Source organism: Atheta coriaria, unplaced genomic scaffold, assembly GCF_025399875.1.
Source record: "Atheta coriaria isolate IRGN ID8LTWV9N9 unplaced genomic scaffold, Caltech_Dcor_3.1 hic_scaffold_6_pilon, whole genome shotgun sequence".
NCBI classification, from domain to species: Eukaryota; Metazoa; Arthropoda; class Insecta; order Coleoptera; family Staphylinidae; genus Dalotia; species Dalotia coriaria.
The window spans coordinates 2,068,639-2,092,620 of record NW_027045448.1 but is presented as its reverse complement, the minus strand read 5'-3'; the positions used below and the strand labels follow the sequence as shown (position 1 = coordinate 2,092,620).

Sequence of the window (23,982 nt, the reverse complement as noted above, 5' to 3'; positions counted from 1 at the left end):
TTCGTATCCTGTACGAAGAACTTACCACGCAATTCTATGACGTGCGATGTTAACGCTTTAATCTCCGTACATGCCAAGCCTCGTTCTTCGCATAGCATGTGGCGGAGATTTCGTCGTAACCATAACAAATACGAGTAACAAAATCGAGCGCGGACGCGGACATCACAAGAAAGTAAACTCGCCGCGTCCACGCCCGAAGGTCGCACACTTGAACATACTCCAAAAAACCCTTGCTATAAATACCAAAATTCGACTGGTCAAAAGCATCAGTTCAATTCAGTCGACAAGACAACACAGACCTAAACCAACAAAATCAAAATGTTCAAATTGGTGGTGTTGTCCGCTCTCTTGGCCGTAGCCTCCGCCGGCGTAATTGCCCCAGTGTCATACGCTCACTACGCTGCCCCAGCCGTATCCGTCCCAACTGCCGTCAGCTACCAATCCAGGACCGATGTGCACAGCAAGCCTGTTGTGGCCGCCGTTGCCGCCCCAGTCGCTGCCGTTGCCGCCCCAGTTGCCGCCTACGCTGCCGCCCCAGTTGCCACCTATGCTGCCGCTCCCGCTGTTGCCTACTCTGCCCCAGCTGTTGCCTACTCTGCTCCAGCTGTCTCTGTCCCAACCGCCGTCAGCTATCAGTCCAGGACTGATGTGCACAGCAAGCCAGTCGTCGCCGCTTATGCTGCCCCCGCCGTAGCTGCTTATGCCGCTCCCGCTGTTGCCGCCTATGCTGCTCCAGCTGTTGCTGCTTATTCCGCTCCAATCTCTGCTGCGTACGCCGCCCCAGCTTACGGTTACGGATATGGTTACAACGCGTGGTAAATTCACATACCTGAGGAGGAGTTCGAGTCACTTTAAATTTATTTAAAAAAGAGAGTAATCGACTACTATTGAATGATGCAAAATTTTGATCCATTTTGTAATATATGTAAAGTTTGAAATATGTAAATTAATAAAACAGAAATTAATTTATCTCAATTATGTTTTGCTTATTGCCAAATAACCAAGCTTCCAAAACCTAAAAATTCACAAATTGAGAAAAAATTTAAAAATTAATTAATTTAGAACTGATTTTAACAATTATTGCACAAGATACCTAATAACTGAAGCAGCATTTGATGAATAAATTACCTAAAGCAAACGATGTTAACGAACGTGTAAACGCACAGCTCAACTAAACAATGGTTACCTTCATTCAACCTATAATTTACTAATTCCCAAGAATCATGGTGCTTAGTTATAACACCAGCATATAGCGTTTTTTGCATAAAAGTGTCACAAACACTCACACACACACATTAATAAGGTCACTGCTGAAATTAAATAAACAATGTCTTTATATCAAAATTTCGTAGGTTCTTCTAGCAATGATTACCATCATTATAATCATTTTTCGTATTTATTCGTGTGTGACGTACAATCATCAAAAATCTTTAGAATTCTTTGAATAATCATTGAATCGTTATAAAGTGGCATGTATTTAAATTTGAAGCGCTTAATAAGTAATCAATTTACAGATGGATTAGAGCATGAAATACCAAGTCAATTATTCCAAGGCCCAATGTTAATTGAACGAAATGATGAAACGATCGGTAAAGATATGCGTGCAGGTACAAAATTGAATTAGTTTGGAATCGCGTAAACGTAGTGAACATAAATTGCAGAAGTCAACGCCATTTATGGAGATACATACCATCACTGACAGATTTACTTAGTATGTAGTATATTTAAATTTTTAAGTAGTTAGATGAATATCTATTAAATTTTAAAATGGCAAAATTTCAGGCAATCATTTTGGGATATAAATAGATTTTATTCAATACTTTTCTAATAAATAAAGCCACCACTGCAGTTTGAACAGTTTATCGGTACGTTTAAGATTTGAAGGCAGAGGCTATATTTATGCATACGATCTATTTCATCGATTACATGAACTGCAATTACACGAACGTTGAATTAAACGTGTCCGAGCGTCCAGGCAAGTATGTGAAATACTCGCCAATGCTGTGACCAACAATGCGTGACCACACTTTAGTTTTATTTATTAAAAAAATACTCTACCTAAGCAACACATTCCAAGTTCAAAATTTAAAAATTTTGTAATGAATAATAATGCGCTAACATCGCCTGGCAGAACTACAGACACATTGAACATTTTGAATATAAAATTTGCTCGTTTACTGCCATTGCGAGCGCATTAATTATGAAATAGTTTTGTTGGTGTATTTGGTAACTTGCTCTTGCTCTTGTTTTCGTTCTACTTGCATACCGTGATTTTCACTCGGTCGATGGCAGCGATTACCTTGATTAAATAATGGTCTTGCGTTGCCGCGTCCTCCTGTATAATTTTCACACAATTGCAATATTACTCATTCACAGAGACGCAATTCGTAATTGTGTAATAAACGGTGCCTTGCGTTTCTCACTTCTTTCAGCCGAGGCGTATGCCACAGCCACGCAGCAAAGTATAAATACGAACAGCGAGTGCCCGAAGAGCATTAGTCAGCTATCAGCAATCCAACAACACAAATTCACCCGGCAAAATAAATCAGTAAAAATGTTCAAGTTGGCCGTATTCGTAGCAATGGTGGTCGTTTGCCAGGCTGCTCCCAAACCTGGTTTTCTTCATCACGACTTTGCTTATCCAGTGGCAACAAGTCACAGCTCCAGGATTGACATTCATAGCAAGCCGATTGTGGTCGCTGCCGCTCCAGCCATTGTCCATGCGCCCATCATTCATGCACCCATCGTGAAGGCGTACGCCCCAATTGTGAAAACTATCATCCCTGCGGCAGTGTCCCACAGCTCCAGATATGATGTGCATTCAGCTCCTCTTGTCTCCTACGGTCATGGTTATGGACATGGATACTATGGTCATGGTTTGGGATACGGACATGGTTACGGACTTGGATATGGCCATCATGGACTTTATGGTCATTACGGACATTATTAAAACACAGTGCTATGAGATTGATAAGTTCTCCAGAATTGAATTAGTTTAAGCTACACTGGTCAGCTTGTTTGGCTCAGGCTGAGTAGGTACTTATAGAATTCTGTTCTGGTGGTGTCTGATGTATACATGATCTTGCCGTCCCTTTTTGTATTTATTTGTATAGATATTGTAAATATTCATTTTGTAAAAAGTTTATAAAAAGTATAAAACAATGTGAAAATGTTATAAAAATATACTATGCTGTTTTTATAAAACTAAATATTTTTGTCTTAATTTATTACCTAGTAAAAAATAAATAATTTTATTTCATTATCAACAAAATAATTATAACTTGTAGTTGAAAATATTAAACGTATTTTTTTGCAGTTCAGCAATTGCTACATTATAATTCATTTGTTCGTAAAAATAAAATGTAATAAAATTTAAAACAAGAATTAAGTTTTCGAAAACAAAGATAAAAAATTATTTAATTATTTTAGTTGCATTTTTCAATTTAATTTAAATGTTGTTAAAATTTGTTTGACTTGGGGTGCAAGGGCTGAAAACCATTACATGTAGGTACACTACTTCGTACATAATATAATATGTAGGTAATTAGTTTGAAACAATTTATTATTATCTTGTAAATTCCTTTATATGCAATTATATTTCTGTGAATGCCTGGTTTACTACGCATCTGAAAATAAAACACCCAATAACAATGTTGATTTATTTTTCCTGTTGTTAATAATAAAAACATAACATTTGAGAACATGATAAACCTTGAAAGTCATTGTGATACACTTTTTGCAAATCCAATTATTGCTATAAATGGCATTCATGTTCGAATCACTATTCACATAAATTGTATTAAAAGTTTATAATTAATTACCAAAAACCACCAAACGCCACATGCGTATATAATTATTTAACTAAATACACTTATTCAAATTTATGCAAAAAATAGAATTTATAATTAATTACATTACAAGCCTCGAACCAAAATTGATTATATTAATTGAAGTTCATAATTTTCTCTTAGCGTGATCAGGAAACAAGTTTGTACGGAGTCGATATAAATAAAAATAACTACCAACTACTACAATACGTGCTCAAGTGAACTGAGTTCTGCAAGTTATTGCTGCACGCAAATCTATAAGTAAAAAGCGCTTAATAGAAGCAATACAATCGAATCAGCGGATGTTTATGCACTGAAGGTTGAGTGTATCAGGCAAGGTTGTTCAAATTATGTATGTTGAATTATTTGGTGATTTTAGAGTTGCCGTTTGCATACGCCCAACAGTTTTATGAAGTCGGTTATTAAAAATACGTTAAGAAAAAGGTAACATATAATGACAAAAGTTGTTTTAAATTTTGTCATATCCCTAATTTTGTAAGTTTTGAACACATTCTATATAAAATTAGGCAATTTAAACCAGATGGCAATTTTTTATTGTCTTGCCAAAAAAGTCATTGCTAGCAGTTTTACTGTGACATTTATTACATTTTTTCCATACGGTGTTATATTATAAGCTCCTTTTTTTCATTAATTAATCAGAGTAACAATTTTAATTATCACATAGTATAATGTTGCAACACAATCACACGGTTCACTTTTCATTATTTTCTTATTTTATTTTGTGTCCATAAATTTGCATCACGTAAATAATGCTGTATTTTCTTGGGCTGTCGAACAATAATAATTGCGCTGGATTAAATCGTGTTTACGACGCATTCTTATTTTTTATGTTGTTTAAGTCACTGCGACATTAACTCAGTTCAAAATGTTAAGTACTTTAGTTAATTTTATATTTAATTAAAGAAGATATAGTACTTCATTATAATTTTGTGCAAGACTTATTAGTGTAGTTAATTATAATTTTGAAAAACGCACGGTGTACATTATTATTATTAATATGCACTATCTGCATATAATCTACAGCTAATTCACTAATAAGTAATAGTTTTGGAATCTTAATGCTAATTTTGCGAATCTTAACACACGCTAATAGCTTATCAAGTTTTTAATGTTTAAAAAAATGAATGGTTGCAGTTGTGTAATCAATATGATCTTGGGGCTTCCAGGTCGCGCAGTACGAGTATAGTACATATCTCCTTGCCCGAGAAGACAAGATCACATTAATGTAACGCTCTGATAATCTCTTTGGTTGGTACTTACAAGCATTCAACGCTGATGGTATTACATCTTGGGGCACGGACCAACAAATCATTAATTTAATAAAGCAATCAACATCTGTCAATTTTAATGAAAATAAAATGAAAATAAATTTAACCAATGACTGAAAAATGTTATAAAGTATGCAACAATCATTTCAAGAAATGTGTAAGTGAGGTAGTATAAAATTTTGATAACCTACTGGCAGTGGTTGTAAATTTACCAAATATTTAAATACTGTACTGTGTTTGTTACGAATTCAGTACTGTTTGTTTTTATGTGTTACGCCGCGCGTTTTCCATTTCATTTTCGATGTCACTGATCCACTTATTTCAAGTCGCTTATTATGCACTTCACTAAAACAAAAGCGAATAAAAGTGTGCAATTGCACACTGCTGGTTACATAGGGGTTACATACATTGTAGCGCAGACAAATAATGTGATATTTAAGTTTCAGGTATGCACTTGTCTGTGCTCTGATTTAAATATGTATGTATATTCAAATGATAAACATAAAAAACGTTATCTTTCTTTGCTGTTATTGTTGTTCGTATTCTAATTATGCGCTCGCTGTAACGCACTCAAATATAGTTACAGTTGCGTGAGATATATCAATGCTTATTTAATCTTTTGTTTCTGCGCGTAGTCCGATATGAATACAAGTTGTTTTGTACATTTTGCAATCATAAAAATTAGTGCGTTGTCTGTTGTGTTTGCAGACAACATCTTAAACGGTTTTTAGTCATGTTTAGTAATTATTACAGCTTTTGCTGCGTAATTATGACTAAACAATTCTTAAACGGAACTACTGGAAGTGTATAAAAGTATGCTTTGCTTCAACAGTAGTTACTTTGTTCTTTATGTATTTTTTTACTGCATTAACTTAAAATATACGTTATTTTAAAAGTAAATAAAAAAATGTGATTCAATTTAATAGAAAATACGCGAATTTGCGACTAGTAAAACATTTGATACAATATATGTTAAGAAAACTTTTATTTTAATATGACAGCATATATAATATAATGTTTAGAATATCTTGTTTGCTTTATTTTGTATTGCAGTAAAAATAACCGTTACTGGCGAGTGTTGATCCACAATTTATTACAAAGCGACTATACCAAGGTGCATTTTAAGTTGCATATGTTATAAGTCGGAAAATGATTTAATGGTGCGCTCATTCAAAAAAAGTTGAGTTGTGAAATTTTCAGAATTAAATTGATTAGGACTAATAGCAAAGTGGATTAATAATATAGTTTGAATTTAATTCAAAGTACCTTAATTTGCTATAATACAATCTGATTTTTTTGTTTAGGCACTAAATTACAGCAGGTTATTTGAGATAATGTAATATATACCTCATAATGTAAGTTAAGAAGTACTTATGATTTAATGCAAATTATGTATTAACAAGAAATATTATATTCCATACACAGTTTATTTATCTAGCAAACAAATTTAATATTACTCCAGTATTACTTAATAATTATCAATGTAATATAAACATTTTTATGTGACGATTGACAATCCTCAATGTTGGTTTTGTTCATGCCTACGTAACTTAACACCCAGCCACAATTCAATCGTGCGTTAATCATTTTTAAATCCGTCCAAAACCTGTAGTGTTTGATTTCCGTGAATTGCTCGCAAACGATATCAACACTCGTTTCTTTTCTCCAGTCATCCAATCACAACAATGTGTTATTGCGTGCGTATAGTCCACCACTCGTTAAAAGCGCCTCTCTCGTCAGCTTTCAAGGTGAAAAATAACAACAACAACCAGACTTGGACAAGGAGTCCAAAAACTCGTGAGCATGACGAAAATTTTTGGTATATAAGTTCCAGTTTTCGTCGGTAAGAGCATTCAGTTCTCGTCTCTTCGACAACACAGACCTCAAGCAACAAATTAAAATGTTCAAGTTGGTGGTGTTGTTCGCTCTGATGGCCGTTGCCGCCGCCGCCCCAGGCTACCTCCATGCCCCATTGGCCTACAGCGCCGCTGTTGTTGGTAGCGTGCCCACTTCCGTGAGCCACCAAAGCAGCTCTGTCGTCCACAGCGCCGCTCTTGCAGCTCCAGTTGTACACGCCGCCGTTGCCGCGCCCGTTGTTCATGCTGCCTACGCTGCTCCAGTCGTCCATGCTGCCCCAGCTGTTGCCGCTTACGGCTACGGACTTCACGGCTACGGCTACGGTTACCACGGCCTTTACTAAATTAGATTTCGATAAAGCTTAATCATTATGGCAATTTGTTAAAAATTGGGCAAAATGTACAAAAAAATTACTGTGAAAATATATTAAAATTATAATATTTCGGACTGAATACTTTGATATTTTATTTCATACATGCATTGTAGTTAATAGTTTTTTAGCAAACGCCCTTCGCCCTTACAATTGTTTTTCTTAAAAAAATTTATTAGAACTTAAAGCAAATATACAAATTGGATATGGTAGGATTTGCTATAATAACATTTTGTTGATATTTAATTCTGAAGAAATTCATTAAAATTCACGAATTTCCCTACAAATTAAATCTTGAACACGCATATTATATAATGAACCAAACAACAATTGCAGCTATCTAATTTATATGTGCATACTTTCAACCATGCATTACAAGAATGAAGAAATTTCTCCGGTAACACATGCTGCATTGCATACCTACATTCGTTTAAATGCAAGCAAGGTTCATTTTTGATGTAAGATTCACTTTTGCGTAAGTAGAAAATTGAGGCTAAGGTGAAGGCTGATTTCACGCTTACACTATGTACATACAAAGTCATAAAATATACTTCAACAATTTGACCGCATGCTGCGTCCTGATGAGGTTATTGACTTACGCACGTATTTAATCAACAGTTAAGGTGTAGAAAACGAGATTTTGCTACAAATTCTTAAAATTTAAAAAAATGTAATTACATGAAATATCGAATATCAAATATTTTTTTATATTTTGTATTTATTGATGATCATAATTAAATATGAATATATTTACAATTGCAAACGTAGCTATTTCATTATCAAAATTGTATGCAAAATTAATTTTCAAGTATTAAATAAAATAAAGCAGGTTGAAGAAATTGCTAAGCATAGACCACAGAATTACTAAAGATAAGAAAAAGTATAATGAGGAACTTTGAAAAAGAAGTTTAGATAATGCAAAATGTAAAAAAAATGAACAGAACTGGATGTTTTTACCAACCAGCGTTAAAAGATTGATAAGCCAATAATGGACTGTCATAAGATACGCCGTTAACATTCAATTGAGCAGAGTTTTGAGCGGTGTGACTCCTTGAAACTTGCTGCTTTGGTTGCACACGAGCCACAACGATTTCGGATTCATAATCATCCTCAATATCATCTTCAGCTTCATAGCGCTCTAAGGTTTCCAACCCTCCTTCCTGCTGTTCTTCCTCCTCCTCTTCCGGTTGAGGTTGTGGTTGAACTGGTCGCTTGTAGACACGACGACCAGCATTCACATCTTGAAAATAATATACTACTGGAGTGTACGTGTACTGAATGTCACCAATTTGTGGAAGTTGGACTGTAGCCAGATCAGCATTTTTTGCTTTGGTTTGAGGTGGTGGAGGTTGAACTTGGGTTCTTGCGAGCTTCTGAGGGCGACGAATTTGCGCACGAGGTTTCTGGACAGGCTGAGGTTCTTCTAATTGGATTTGTTGGAATTGATAAGTTTGCAGTGGTTGGTATTCAAAGTGTTGAACAAGGGGTTGAATTTGTGGAATTGGTTCAGGTTGTTCTTGAATTTCCTCAATATGTTGTGGATTTTCAGCATGTTGCACTCTAATTTGATAACTGAACGATTCTGGAGCAGGTTTGTCAATTTTTTGCTTCCGTGTTTGCAGTTGACGTGGCTTGGAAGCTTGTTTTTTGACTACAGGAGCGGCATAGACAAGTGGAGATTCCACAACAGTGGTTGGAGCAGCATAGGATAGAATTTGTTGTTGAGCTACAGGAACCACATGTTCTTCCGTCAAGTATTGTTGAATCACAGGAGAACTTTGAATTTGGGCGGTGTATCCATGATGTAACACACCAGCATTACAACCGACAACGGTAAATACGAACACCAACAACTTGTACATTATATATCAAGTGCTCTGTGTTCGGCTATGCAAAGACTTCAACTGTGATTTAAAATCGGCGACAAATCTCTTTAAATAACTGCAATCTGAATTTTATCAAGGGGAAACGGAATTTTTGGTGCAGTTGCATATGTGACAATCAAGAATCAAACTGAAGGACGGCTAGTGACTTATAGAAATTTCGAGTTCACATTAAAAAAAACAGTAAATTGCAGTAAATATTGTGTGTTAAAAAAAAGATACAAAAACACAGTATTTCTTTCCGATATTAAAATATGCAAATATATAAGCTTATCAGCTTCATTAATAGAAACTACTTTAAATTTGATTACTGCTTGTGTTATTTATATGCGGTTGTTAGATCACTGGCAATTTAGTATTATTCAAACTAAAATAAAATAGCAATCAATATTTAACAACAATTTAACAAAACTATAAACTATAAACTACTATAAATATCTATTTCACTAAAAATGTATCAAAACAATACGTACATTCAAGGTGAGAAATAAATATTCTCACTTCTGATTATAAATATCTGCATTTCTTACGAGGTTTCTTTTTGGATCATAACAAAAGCTTCATCTGAATAGCAAAGTATAAAGAGGACATTTTTCGAATCTCATACAACCATTTTATAAAAGTAATTATCATGAATTCTGATATAAATTTTCATTAATATACTAATTTTGTTAAGGTTCTCGAATTTGATAGACGTCAATTTAGAATATGCAAAATTTTAACAAATTTGTTTCAAATAAACTGTGATATGAAAAAGTTTTCAATGCACATATCTGAAAAATGCTAATGTAGTTATTGCATTCATTATTGCTGAGGAATACATTGTCAAACAAGAACTTTACAAAAAGCAATTTAAACACATTTAAAATTAGTTTTTTGCATGTTTACGACATCTGTTTTTGAAGTTACAACCTAAGTCTATATATCTGTTCATAGAAGCAGATGTCATTTCTTTCTGACACATATAAATATTACATAAATTATTTGTTTGCTGAAAGTAATACTTAAATTTTGAGTTCATTAATAGGAAACAATAGAACAACTGAATTATATCGGGTTCTTGCTCTATTTTGAATGGAGATTTTCAAAAGCGAAAAAGTAGTTTTGGGGGTTACCTATATCAAATTCGTCACAAAGTGGCGGGCGTATTACTTCAATTCACAATTTGCAACCGAGCAATCATGCATTCATGACTATCTCAATTGCTAATTTTCAACTGATTGAGTAATCAATGCTGATCTCCATAATTGAACTGCGCAGTATAACTCGGTGCTTAAATCCGTTCAGAGAACGTTCGTATTTTATCTTATAGTTTGAATAGTCTTTAATTCTTTGGGTAAAATTGCCACAATTGTATATTGAATCATTTTAAAAAATGTATTTCTGAATTTGTTTGATGAAAATTTGCATACATTACTCAAATGTATATAAAAATATTTTAAATTTATTTTTTCAATTATTACTAAACATAATGACCATCTTAATACGTGAAATGTAGATACTTATAGACTTTAGACTTTTAGAAATAAGTTTCTATGATTTTCTTATGATCTGGTCATTCAATACAATGCATCAAATCAATCAATTCACTTAAGCCCACCCCACTCCCCTAACAGGTTTAACCAACTTTGCTGCCGCCCAAATCTCCCACTATTGATAAATATATACTCATCACGCATTCGCCCAGTCCCATATCATCGGTATATGAGGTACCGATATCACCTATACAATAGTAGTTTGAATGAGAAAGAGAAAGAGTGTTTGGTATAAAAGTTATACTTTTCGCTGATAAGGGCATTCAGTTTTTATATCGGCGGCAAGACAGACCAACGCCATCGCACAAAATGCTTAAGTTGTTCCTGGTGTTGTATACTCTGTTGGCTGTTATCTCCGGTTACTTTCCTGGCTACTTTCCAGGTGGCTATGGTGGTTATGGTGGATTTCCGGCCATTCCTCATCATGACATGGTGGTTGGTGGTTACCCAGGTGGTTACCCAGGCATGTTTCATCATCCGGTACCCTTTGGCGGTTATGGAGCTTATGGCACTCCCCTTCATTACGGCGCTGTTTCCGGCGGTGGTACTGTGCATTTTACAACAAAATCAACTGTCAACACCAAGGGAAACTATGTTACCCCCGTTGTTCATGCATCCTATGCTAATCCGTTCGTAACAACTGTGGTGGCTTCAAATGATAATGCCGGGACCAGTCGAAGATCTGGTTAACAATCTGGTAGAGGATATAAATAGTATCCAACAATAACTGACTTATAAATTATATTTTTACAAACCACCATGATTCTGACACGATATAAAACAATGTGCAGATATAAGATAAAACGACAAATATATGAAATACTATAATTAACAGCATGCTTTTATATATTATTTTATGCAAAAATGTGTATGATTAATAAAGTAGTATTTGATTTATAATTGGCAACATTAGTAAATATTTTATTACTTCCTACAGCTGATTTCTATTGAATTGAAATTAGCACCCCTGTTATGTTAATTTTGAACTCTTTTCCTACATTTATGAAATTCAAATTGCTCAAATTACTTAAATTATTATTAATACTATTCTTTAGTGTACATGTGGGCTGACCCAATATCCTTATCAGTGTTGTGACGTAGCTACCGCCCACATCACCACCTTCTGGTTTACGCCAACCCTCTAGCTATTATGCTCCGCCCTAAGTTAAATTGGAGGTAGTAATTCAATACGAATAATAATGGTATATAAGGTCAGGTTTTTGCAAACTGCGGTATTCAGTTTCTAACTTTACAATCAAAATGCTCAAGTTATTGGTGTTGCTGTTTCTGGTAGTTTTCACCGTTGCATACCCCGGCTTATTATATCCAGGCTATGGTTACGGCTATGGCGGTTACGGTGGCTATGATGGTTACGGTGGTTATGGTGGCTACGGTCTTGGTTATGGTGGTTACGGTGGTTACCATCATGCATGGGGTGGTTATCCAGCTTATGGCCATCATACAACAAGCTACGGCTACCCAGGCTATAATGTGCATCATTCGGTATCTTATGGTCCCTCGCATTACGGCTACGGAGGCTATTCGGCTTATCCTCATGCTCCGATGCCCTTGTGACATCCAATTCACTTTTGTGGAAAAATTTCTTTGCATAAAGAGTAAAATTATATGAAAATTATAAGCGGAATAGCTACATTTTATTTTATATTGGTCCAATTCCTTTTTCAGTGCAACTTGGCGGATATAAGTTATAAGTTACATAAGGAAGAAATAAACTTAAAACTGAATTCACAAATGTGCTAAAAATATGTATTTTAAAAGAATATTTCAAATAAAATGTGAGTAGATGAAGTACTTGAATATTTTTTTCCTTTTTACATCGAAATTGCGTTTTACCTCTTCACTGCATTATCTGAATACAAAACTACCTCAAACTCAAGGGCTCATTTCTCAATCACAATCACACAAACAACAAAGGTAGTGTACAGATAAACGAAGAAATGCTTTGCCACGTATAGATATTTTGTCCGTTAGGCATCCTCAGTAACTTCAAAAACTCAAATGAAAATTTGATACAAAATACTAAAGTAATATAATACATGCGACATCTGAAGAGAAATCTTAACGTAACGTAGTCTCTGTATTGATCCATGCAGTTGCAGGTTCCATTTATTTATGTTTCTGTACTTGACGGACAGATGGCCATACCAATTCTACAAATTAAATGATTAATTTTTAAGGTAAATTTACCTTCATTTGTTTACCTTTATTGCAATTGATAAAAACATCATTGCACTTATGTAAAACCACTATAAATTTCATAATATTTAGTCGAAACTTTTAAATTGCATTCGGTTTGAAATTACAAATACATTAGATAATTTGGGGTTTGGAAAAGTAGTACATTGAGAACAAACAGTTCGCAATGCCGTAAAAGAAATAACCAGCCAGTCGTAAGAAGCACTCCTCAGCCTCAAACGCAATTATGATTAGATTTGCATCTTTTTAAAGGAAAGATATTGCATCTAGAAATCTGCAGGTATTTGTATATTTCAATCTAAGTTGAATGAGACATCAGGTTTGGCGTAAAATTGATTCTTGTTTGTTTGGGGTTGCACAAAATGATACGTTTTTGTATTGGTGAAACATGAGAATGTAATCGTAAGAGCAGCAGTAGCTTCCAATAGCAGCTTTACCAATTTCAATTTCTTATTTTCTCGTTCATTTCACATGGCTGCATTAAATTATATAAGAATTGGAAGATAATGGACGTGAATTAAATTCCAAATCTACTGCGGACCATCTTTGCTAAGCCCTGAGATGCTAACATATCAATGCAGTAGCTTGACAAATAATCTTATCGATTACTACTCTTTCATAAATACCCCGATTTTTTTTTTGATTTTCACATTAATTTTAGGAAAAATTGTATCGATCTAGCATATGTACTTTGCCTATAAACATCCAATATCATGTTTTAATTTTTTTTCCGATCAGCAAAGCATGGTTCCACATTATCCGTTTGATTAAAGTGGGTCTTAGCAAAAATGTCTTAAGAAAATATTTAAAAAAGTCTGGAAGTATTGGTAGGTATATTGATTTACTGTATATATTGTAGACGTTCAAAAAGAAAAGAAAATAGAATCAGTTTATGCACGGCACGTTTAACCCTCCATCAAGAATGACCGGTCAGCGGCAAAATCAGCTCAACCTGGGCTACCTATCAATAGGTATCACCTATCAATAAATACCTGCAAGTATCAAACTCAGCTTCCACCGTCCACTTGTTATGCTCCCAGTATTCCACACAATTCCGAGCATCTAGAGTCTCAGGTTGAACCGCAGTGAAATGGAAAGAATTGCAGGTTATATCACAAGACTTACTGATCTTGCAAATATGTGTGATAAGAGCTTTGATCTTTAATCTAATGGGTATCATATCCTTTGTTTAATTTATTGTGCTATTTAACGAAACAAAAAGAAAATTGGTCAATATAAAATGAGAATCTTGAATATAAATTTTGATAAATTACATTATCGATTACGTTATCATCAGATTTTATTTAACTTTATTCCATAACAGAATACGTAGTTATATTGAATCGAAATATACCACACACACCTGCACGTGATTTAGCTTTTTACTTCATGTCTCTTTTACGATTTCCACCTTCTCTTAATTTCATTTAATGGTGAGCAATCGAAAATCTATAAAGTGGCAGTTAATATGTGTTCTTGTTCGCTAAACCCAAAATGGAAATAGTTCAAGCATTTATTTGACCATTACTTGGCTAACCCTGCATGGAATCAATTTCGGTTTAACCTTAATTAAATTACCCCGGCTAAAGATAAACGTCCTTTGTTATTGAAATATTTAACATAAAAGAAAGGTTTTTGCTAATACCATTAACTGACGGTTAGTTTTTCACCCTTGGAATTGCAATATCATAAAGACAGACTAAGAATCAATCGTTTTTCTGCGCTGTGGCTTCTTATTCAATTCAATTTAAGTAATGAAGAGCACCCAATAGCAATAACCACAGTAATTGCAAACGTAATTCTAAATAACCAATTACCTATAAAATGACCTTGCCATTGGATCATAATTGTTACATTGCACTCATGCTGTTCCATCCTCCAATCCGACATCAAACAAGTAACAATTACACACCTGGTGGTCTCGAGGAACGTAAACTTCTTAATTAATCTTCTTATTGTTCGTTTCAATTGACCAGTATTACAGATCTAAAGATAAAACATTCTTAGCTACTATGAAATAGCCTACAACATCAACAACGAATGCTGTGTACAAGAAATACGCTATACGATATAATAAACTTAAAGAAATTAAATTGTCACAGAGTAGCATTTAACCATTTAAAATCATACGTGATGCGAAATCAAAACGACATCTAACTTATTCCTTTCGCTTTCGACGCGATAACCAAACCCTGAATTGTGTAACTTTTTTAGCTTTGGTGGTGCTGAACCCTGGAGCGTCGCCGTTGAGATAAAACAATTTGTGAAACAATTTGTAATGATGAAGACATGTCGTCGACAAGGCAGTCTTGCTGGCTTCGCCGTGGCGCAGTGCTATGGAACGTGCCTAATTCGTTTTTATTACACGCCCTGTCGTCTTAGAACTTGGAGTTGAAGAGGAACCAATTTCGAAGCAATTGTCAAAAAATTCGATACGAACTGCTCGACTTGTCTGTCGGCGAATTCGCGGTCCACATCGTAGATGTTTCGTGCGTTTAAAGCATCTTCAATTGGGGAAACCCTACGTTGTATGTATCATGATACATGACAGTGGACCACTCGGCTGGATAATCGGTTGGAATATAATGAAACCAATATGTTATTGACACGATCAGAATTTCAACAACTTATTTACAAAAGAAACTCGTTTTCAATAAAAAAAAAGTTTATTTTTCTTCTTCGTTTGATAGTTTGATGAGTAATGTGTATACAGAGAGAGCATTTTTAATGGTCTGGAATAAAACAAAAATATTCTGATTAAATGATCACTACAATTAAATTTTACTTAATCTGATAAATTTCAGACGCTATACAACGCTATACAAAAATATGTGTAATGGAGGTTAAAAATAAATTATTTAAAATATTACCCCAATAAATGCATCCATGTCAACTCTATAATGAGCTGCATTAATTTGTTGGGCTTTTTGTGCTCTGAAAATAATGAAGGACAAATCTCTTCGTAAATTTGTTTGTCCTTTTAAATACCATTTGACTTCAAATGCTTTATCGGCGACACTCAAACTCTACAAATAATTTCTGTTAGCGTTGGACAAAAAATGAATAAATTTGATACCTACTTGAGAGTATATTAATGTTCCACCATAGCTATACATGTATATCATCATTACTAAAGAACTTACTAATAAACCATAATTACTAATGTGTTCCTTATCTGGAGGTAACCTATTTGAAAAATATATTGTATTGAGTATCTGAAGGATATTTCGATAACTCCACCACTCACCCATCAATTGTTAACATATACAAGCTAAATATTATTTGTCCTAGTGACGTAGTGAATTTTATTAAAAATATTGTTGATGTTAATGAAGCGTACAATTGGACAAAACTGAAAATTTGTCAATGTTAAACAATTGTACTATTATATACCTACTATCAATGAAACAATATTTATTGGTACCTGATAATCGTATTATGTTGATCCACAATCTCTTTTAACAAATAATGATTTTCTGCTGACAGGGAGCTTTGATCTAAAGCTGCGTTAAGTAGTTCAAAAGCGATGTATAATTGAGTTACAAATGATAAAAACAGCAAATCAAAGCCCATTAGAACTGGCAATTGGGTAAAAATTAAATTCAACAATTGAAATGTTAAATTGCCGATGTAACACACGTCCGTTTGCATATTGCAGAAATCGTATTGGACGTAAGGCAAATTTCGCCCAGGTGTGAGCAATGGGGTCAAAACAATGTTCGTGCAATTTAAGAAGATCATAACAACGAAGCATTTAATTAAAAAATATCCTTTGTTGCTGAATTTTTGAACTCGACTTTCCAAAACCGGTCCGAATTTATCCCATGGCCAAAAGTCGTTCATTATTTCTAAAAGTGCTTTGAAGTCTTTGTGTTTAAGCGAGAATACAACAAATTCCCAGAAAAGCTGAAATAATCGTAAAAACACTCCAACAGGCATGATTTTATAATACAATACTCACAATAAATATTCCTGGTAAATATACAGCTTTAGTCAAACTCTCAATACCTTTCCAGTTGAGTACTATTTCCAAAATCGAGAGTAGCAATAAACTCCCACTGCAGAGTATTCCTACGATGTGAAAAATTTTTGTGAATTTGTTTTGTTTATACGGATTAATGCATCCCAAGGACATAAATTTTTCACCAAATTTATTTGAGGTGGCAACACAATTCTATCGTTTAACCTTGAAACGTCGATAGACATTGCGTTGGTTGTGATTCTTATGATCTAAACGTACTAGGTAAACTGTTTGACTGACAGGATAAAGATCAGTAAATTGGGATATTGATTTTTAGAAATAATTGGAAGCACCTAAATTATCATAAATTACTGTAATTGGACAAAAAATATTTTTAAAGATGGTTCATGAATGCCGAAATTATTTATATGAATCAATAGTCGTAAATGCTTTATTGATTAGTGCATAAAAACCACCTAACTTCATACAACAATTTAAAAAATACATTAGTGCATAAAAACTCAGTAAAAGTGGCGTAAATAATTAACTACGTATAATTTCTTTGGATATTTGTTTAGCCATTATTTCATCAGCAGCTAATGTTGCTAAAAGCCCATATACCGAAAACACATTTTGCATTGCCTGAAAAAAGTCATATTATTTATCAACTAATTATATATATGATGTAAAACAATTACTCTGACGAATGCCTCCATGTTTAAATGAAAATAGCCAGCAGTGAAAAGTTCCGGCTTCTGTGCCCTCAAAATAATGAACGCCACGTCCTTACGTAGCGACGTCTGTCCCTTTTCGTCCCATTTCATGGAGTATGCCGCCTCGGCTACACTCAAACTCTGCGCATGAATTAATTAATCATGTTAGAAGCGCACCTCATTTGATAGAAATATTAGTTTTACTTGATCATAAATAACGGCACCGCCGTAGCAGTACATGTAGGTCATTAGCACCACTGTCACGAAGTGCAGGCCATAAGTTTTTATGTCCATCAGAGAAGGTGGCAATCTGGAATAAATGTATTTTTGATATTTTTCTCAATCAATCATGCAATCCATTTCAACTACCCGTAGATTGTGAGCATGTACAAGGCGCCGATCATTTGGATCATAAATCCCATGTATTTGGCCAAAAATAAATTTGACATCCACGAATCGAGTGATTTTACAAATCTTGAAACAAAACAATATTTTGACGTATAGTTAAGGTATAAATTATTAAATTTATACTTACTCAATGATTACATTATGTTGGTCTACAATGTCCTTAATTAAGTTGCGATTGTAATTTTCCACTTTAGAATCTCGTAGGGCAACTTTGAGTAATTCAAATTGAATAAAAATTTGTGCAGCAAATGCCAAAAAGTACAAATCGAACGCAAATACAACTGGAACGTAGATAAAAACAAGTTGGCCAGCCGATATAATAAAGTTAATGTGGTAGCAAATTGTGTTATTGGCCATATCGCAGTAATCGTACTGATCGAATATGAGGTCTGGCGTGGGCATTAGATATGGTTCTATTATCATTATACTAACATTGCTTGCAATTAACCAAAAGTAAAATCTTATAAAAAAGTACCATTTGTCACTAATGGATTGCATTTTTTGGCCAACTGATGTGCCAAATTTGTCCCATGGCCATAAATTTTCAAGAAGATCAAACGGTTTTTTTATTTTTGCCGTTGCTATCGCATAGAACACAAATTGATAATTTTTCTGAAGATAAAGTTATATTATTTACTCTAGGTAATTATACTTATGATATAAATAAAAGATACTCACTATCAAGATGCACGGTGTAAAACGCATTTTGCCAACAGTTTCAACCCCATTAAAATTCAAAGTTATTTCCATCAAGTGCATTACCACTACGTACGCAGAAATAATAAATGCAATTACTTGATAAACTCGAGTATATATGGTCTGTTTATACGGATTAATTTTTACAAAATCTAAAATTTTTAAAACAAATCCTATTTGCGGCGGCGCTCCCTTCATTTTGATATAAACAGAATCTACTCTAGGATAAAAGTGAATCAAAATATTGTTTGGACAATTTTTTTTGTGAAACTTTATATACGTTCTAATATACATTAATCTTTGATATTAGAATTAAAGTAATAGGTTGATTTTATTTATTTATTTTCTTTGTATAATTTTCTGTCATCATGTTATTAAATTTCTTTCAATTATTGCGAATTAAATCAAATTGAATTGATTCACTACATAAGAAATGTCAAGGTTAGATAATAAAAACAAAAAATTCATTAATATCATAATAATCCTTTCAATATAAAATTTAAATTAAGATGTCATAAAATCCTTACACTAAAATATGTATCATAATATTATAAAATTACTTTACCGACCACCAAAGACTATAGACGTAAATAATAAATTTGATTGCTTCATTAACTTCATTAAACCTGAATCAGTTAATTAAATTTGAATGCATCCCAATTATTGAAGCACGAGCATTATTGAGCAATTGTATATATATGTAGACATATTTAATTAAGTCACATTAATATGTAGATAAAACATACAAAAATAAAATTAACTTATATCAATTTGATTAGAATTTAATTTATTTATAGTATATTAAGTATTACGGGGATAAACGCGAGTTTTAGTCACGATATTGATTATTTAATCGAGTGTTTAATAAAGTTTAGCTACGTGATGCTTACGCTATTTTTCTACTTCCACTCTATTTCCACGTTGAAGTTTTTGTATTTGTATTTATACATGAGTATAAATCTTCGAAATTCGCTTGCATTCTACTAGAAAATGTATGATTATAAAATACTTTAGTCACGGCCTAGCCCATCCGTGTTAAAAAAAAAACAACTTTTTGTGTCTCAAAACCGTAGAAAAACTGTGGCTTTAAAGGTAGAAGTCGAAAAAAATATTTTTCACTTTTTTACTTAATATAACAAATAGATTAAGTGTTTTAGCAAAAACTTGAAACTAATACATAGGCATATTATACTCAACTTTCAACACTTGGTTTAAAAATCTACGCCAACACTGTGCACTATTTATTCTATAGATGCGATAAATTAAACGAATGTGTTTATAATTAACAGTAACGCGCTCCAACTAGAATCTAAAAAAGCCTGGAGATGCACGAAGCATGCGTGCATGCACATCGGAAAAAACGCAAAGCGCTCTGTAATTTCTACACCATGTACCAATGTACTTCCAGGATTACTGTGAATATACGTAATGTTTCCAAATATGCTTTAATTCTGAAATTTAAAACCACTGATATTATTTTACTATATTTTGTTCATGTAAACTCGTACAGAAGCAAAAATTGCGCAAAATTAGAAATAGATAATTCTGTTTATGTTGAGCTTGTCATAAAACTGACTATGTTAGATCCGCACACCCATTATAGATCAAAAACATAAAAATTGCATTTTCAAACTAGAACAAGTAGTTTTAATTGGTACTTATAGTAAATATATCCTAAACTAACACGCATTTGACATCAAAAACATTTTTTGTATTGGTTCTGTTTTTGGTACAATATATTAAATGCACAATATACTATATTACAATATTAATAATATATATTAGAAAAAAAGATTTGTCTAAAATAAAGATAAACATATCAAAAATGTAAAGCGAAACACGTTTATGTATTCCTTTGTATATACTATCCAAAACTTCATGCTCATATGCCGTATAAAATTGCACGTATAAAAGAACGCATGTTATTTTAATTTTCATATTTCACTCATGTGCTGGACTTTGCCGCGCTGGTCGTAGTGGTTGAAAGCCGACCAAAGGCCGGCATGCCCTATTCTTCTATGAAGTTTACCGCAGCACATCATGTAGTACAGGTGTACTCGTTGATAGTAACACAAAGGCAGCGCAAACGCAATACGCAACTTTTCATTACGCCGAGCGCAGTGGCGGACCTACGCAGCAAATACATGGCGAGGTGGCGCACGGGCAAAAGGACTGCGATCAAACCGCAGTGCGTGTACGGGCGTTCGCTTTCTCTCATGATGAATGGCACGTTAACATGCATCCGCTTTTCTATTTTGCCGCGTACCGCTACCACCGGCGCCGCCGTTGCGTTTGGCTTTGTCTGCCCACGATGCGATGCACCTATTTACATGCACCCGTTGTTTATTCGTACATTTGGTATAAAATTTACCAATTTATTTTGTGCACACGTTTGAAAATGTAAACAAATTAATTATCTACGAGGCATGAATTTAATTAGCTTGCGTACCTGCATAATAACGGTCATACGCGCCGAGTTTGGTGATGCAAGAATGTAATTCTTCGTCTGCCACTGTTGTTTCAATTTATATCAATTCAAGCCGTTGTTTGTTCGTACCAGAATTTCGTTACCTTTTGCCGCGAATAAGCCTTGTCTGCTTCGGTTGCAATATTATTTCTACGGAGATGTAAACATTTAACTCTCCTGTTTGCCATGTTAAGCGAAACTGTAATTCCAACAGCAATGGATTTATGTCTGATGGTAACAATCTATTGCTATTTTGCAAAATCTATTTGCTTAACAAAAATTCACGTTATTATTTGTTAGTGTTTTAATATTTTCTCAATTTTTAATTTTTTATAAGTTGGGAACATTCATCAAAAGTACGGATCTGAAGGTGCACGCAGAGTGAGCATTTGTCTGCTTGTTGATTTGTATATCAGCTACGTTCTAAAATTCAAGGTATAGCTATAAACCATGGTCGCGCGTACGTTGAGCACAAACGTAGCCGCAAAACGGCATATATACCTGTTCGTATTTTAATTACGATCTCCTAGGCTCATGGATATACGTGCGGGCATTACCATTGTGGTTATGGGTACAAATGTGAGAGAACAAGATTGATGCACCATAATAAGCGCATACGCACAGGGTTATCGTGTGTAAATGCAAGATGATTCAAAACTCAGTCAGTGAAATTATAGAAAATTGTTAAATTAGCAATTAAAATATTTATACCTATATATTGAGGCATGTTACTGCAAAGAATGGAAAAAAGTAATTTGGTTATGTTAATATTAGAAGTTTTCACAGGCAATTTAATGATTTAAACATTTAAAGAGTTAGTTTTGTTAGTTTTGTTAATAAATTTTGTCCATATTCTATGGACTAAGAAAACATTTTTAACTCAACGTTGAAAGAAGTTAATCTAATAAAATAGAAAAAATGAGAATATTATAAATGTTAAAATCATTGTATCTAAAAGATTTTTTCTTATTTTTTTTTAACTTGGTGGTCCAAGTTTAACCCCATCAGGAGCACATTTACTTAGTCAAAAACACTTGAATAGAAAAATCTTTTAAATGATTATAAATTGTAGATTTACTAGTTAAATTGAGTCATATCATGACATTAAAGCAATCAGTGATACTCTTATTTTTCTAGCACTGAATGAACATTTAAAATAATTACCGGAAAACACTTGGATACGTTTGAATAAATTATTCCTAGATCTCAATTAAATCGAAGAACTCACACGAGTGTCGACAAAAACCAGAATAATAATTCGATGAAATGAGAGATACCTACGTGGGTTCTTCGCTTGAAATAAACGGTTTGGTTTCTTCAAAATACAATTCATTTAACACTAAAACGAAACCGACCCGGTTGGACCACCAGGTTAGATGCACATAAAATCTTTTATTAGTGAATCACTATCGCACTCTGCTACCAATCAAGACGGACTCCACTTACACTAACGGTTGACTCCAAGTGTTTACGCACAAGTTAATCTAGAATATAATCAGAAATATTATTATTGCATTTTATTACCATTTATAAATTGCAATGCCCACCATGATAGTCAGACTGCCTCTGTATGATGTAACTGTAGACTAAATTGACTTAAGTTACGATTGAGTTTTAGTGAATTAATTACAATTCTTGTTTAATTAAGGCAAAAATTTATTAAACTGTATAATTTAAAACTGAAACATGGAAGTTTAAATTGTTTTCTTTAATTGTTAATGAATGCACAAAGACGGTAATAATCGTTAGAGAATTGTAACGATCCGGAAAAGTGTGTCTTCTTTAGCTCTTTGTACCTGATAGCTTAACTCGAGAATACAAAACGCTCGGGCTTGTTAAAGACCATAATTGGCGATTTTATTGTAAGTAGTTTTAGTTCATTATATTCTTGGTTGCCAGCTAAACCTCGGCAAGGTAAACCTCGTGCTACCGTATCATTGGCTTTATTAATTCTATATTCAAAGAAGCATTTACTTTATTTCATTTTGTTTATTTTGTAGATTTGTCTGAGATAAGAAGTGAAAACACACAGTAGCAGTAATTAACAAATTTATACAAGCCAATTAATTATCGAAAACTTTGAACTTTAGCTACGATTGATTAATTAAAGGAAATTATTATTTCTTTTCGATGAATTTCTAAGAAATAAAATTATATGTTATTATACCACATATGATAAGATCATTGTTTATATTTTTTTAAATATCGTTAAGTTTTTGGAACAACTATATCAAGATAATCCTTTACTCTACTTTTTGTTTGTTTAAAGCTGTTATAAGAGTAAAATAAATTGAATTATTGCAAGTACGGTTTTGATTAAGTATAGAGTAAATAATTACTTTGAAAGAAAAATAATTACTTAAAATCGTAATGTATACTTACTCGGTCTATTTTTCTGTGCTTTATAGAAAAATATTTACAGGCAATTCTATTTTAAAGAATCAATGAACATTGACGCACACTTAAGTTTAACTGGTACTGAAGCAATTTATCATACTACCTAGTACCTACCTACTTGCCAGCATTGCAACTGTTTGATTGCAAAACAATTGTATTAATGTGCTTTTATTGAGAGCAAGTTAAATACACACTTTGATTGCATTGTTACCGAGAAAACAAAGTCACAATGGAATATAATTTATGATGTGTTATTAAGTACGTGTTATTGAAATACACTTCATAAATCAATTAAAGTCTGATGGGGAAACTGTATTTTAAACGTTAGCTGTTTTTTATAGTGGTCAAGTAAATAAAAACTA

At 33.5% G+C, this 23,982-nt stretch overlaps 3 protein-coding genes and 2 long non-coding RNA genes across 5 annotated transcripts; 2 read left to right on the top strand and 3 right to left on the bottom strand.

Annotated features, from left to right (window-relative positions):
• Positions 1 to 262: 262 nt before the first annotated feature.
• Positions 263 to 7,425, top strand: LOC135794543 (uncharacterized). The gene is made up of 4 exons (XM_065305854.1): positions 263 to 817; positions 1,515 to 1,607; positions 2,433 to 2,947; positions 6,951 to 7,425. The coding sequence occupies exons 1-4, from the start codon at positions 319 to 321 to the stop codon at positions 7,314 to 7,316; spliced, it is 1,473 nt and encodes a 490-aa protein (XP_065161926.1). The 5' UTR covers positions 263 to 318; the 3' UTR covers positions 7,317 to 7,425.
• A 4,596-nt stretch (positions 7,426 to 12,021) lies between these two features.
• Positions 12,022 to 12,336, top strand: LOC135794524 (prisilkin-39-like). Its single transcript, XM_065305833.1, has one exon. It carries the CDS (start codon positions 12,022 to 12,024, stop codon positions 12,334 to 12,336), a length of 315 nt encoding a protein of 104 aa, XP_065161905.1.
• Positions 12,337 to 15,989: 3,653 nt separating this feature from the next.
• On the bottom strand, positions 15,990 to 16,255 carry LOC135793496 (uncharacterized). Its single transcript, XR_010548640.1, has 3 exons — positions 16,226 to 16,255; positions 16,059 to 16,164; positions 15,990 to 16,004 (listed from the first exon to the last, which is right to left on the bottom strand). It is a non-coding gene; the product is annotated as an uncharacterized lncRNA (long non-coding RNA).
• Positions 16,256 to 17,376: 1,121 nt separating this feature from the next.
• LOC135794028 (odorant receptor 45b-like) lies at positions 17,377 to 23,753 on the bottom strand. Its single transcript, XM_065305157.1, has 6 exons — positions 23,735 to 23,753; positions 18,188 to 18,341; positions 18,022 to 18,126; positions 17,857 to 17,962; positions 17,638 to 17,793; positions 17,377 to 17,581 (listed from the first exon to the last, which is right to left on the bottom strand). The coding sequence occupies exons 3-6, from the start codon at positions 18,099 to 18,101 to the stop codon at positions 17,483 to 17,485; spliced, it is 441 nt and encodes a 146-aa protein (XP_065161229.1). The 5' UTR covers positions 18,102 to 18,126; positions 18,188 to 18,341; positions 23,735 to 23,753; the 3' UTR covers positions 17,377 to 17,482.
• Positions 20,446 to 23,538, bottom strand: LOC135793901 (uncharacterized). The gene is made up of 2 exons (XR_010548744.1): positions 21,206 to 23,538; positions 20,446 to 21,078 (listed from the first exon to the last, which is right to left on the bottom strand). It is a non-coding gene; the product is annotated as an uncharacterized lncRNA (long non-coding RNA).
• Positions 23,754 to 23,982: the final 229 nt, after the last annotated feature.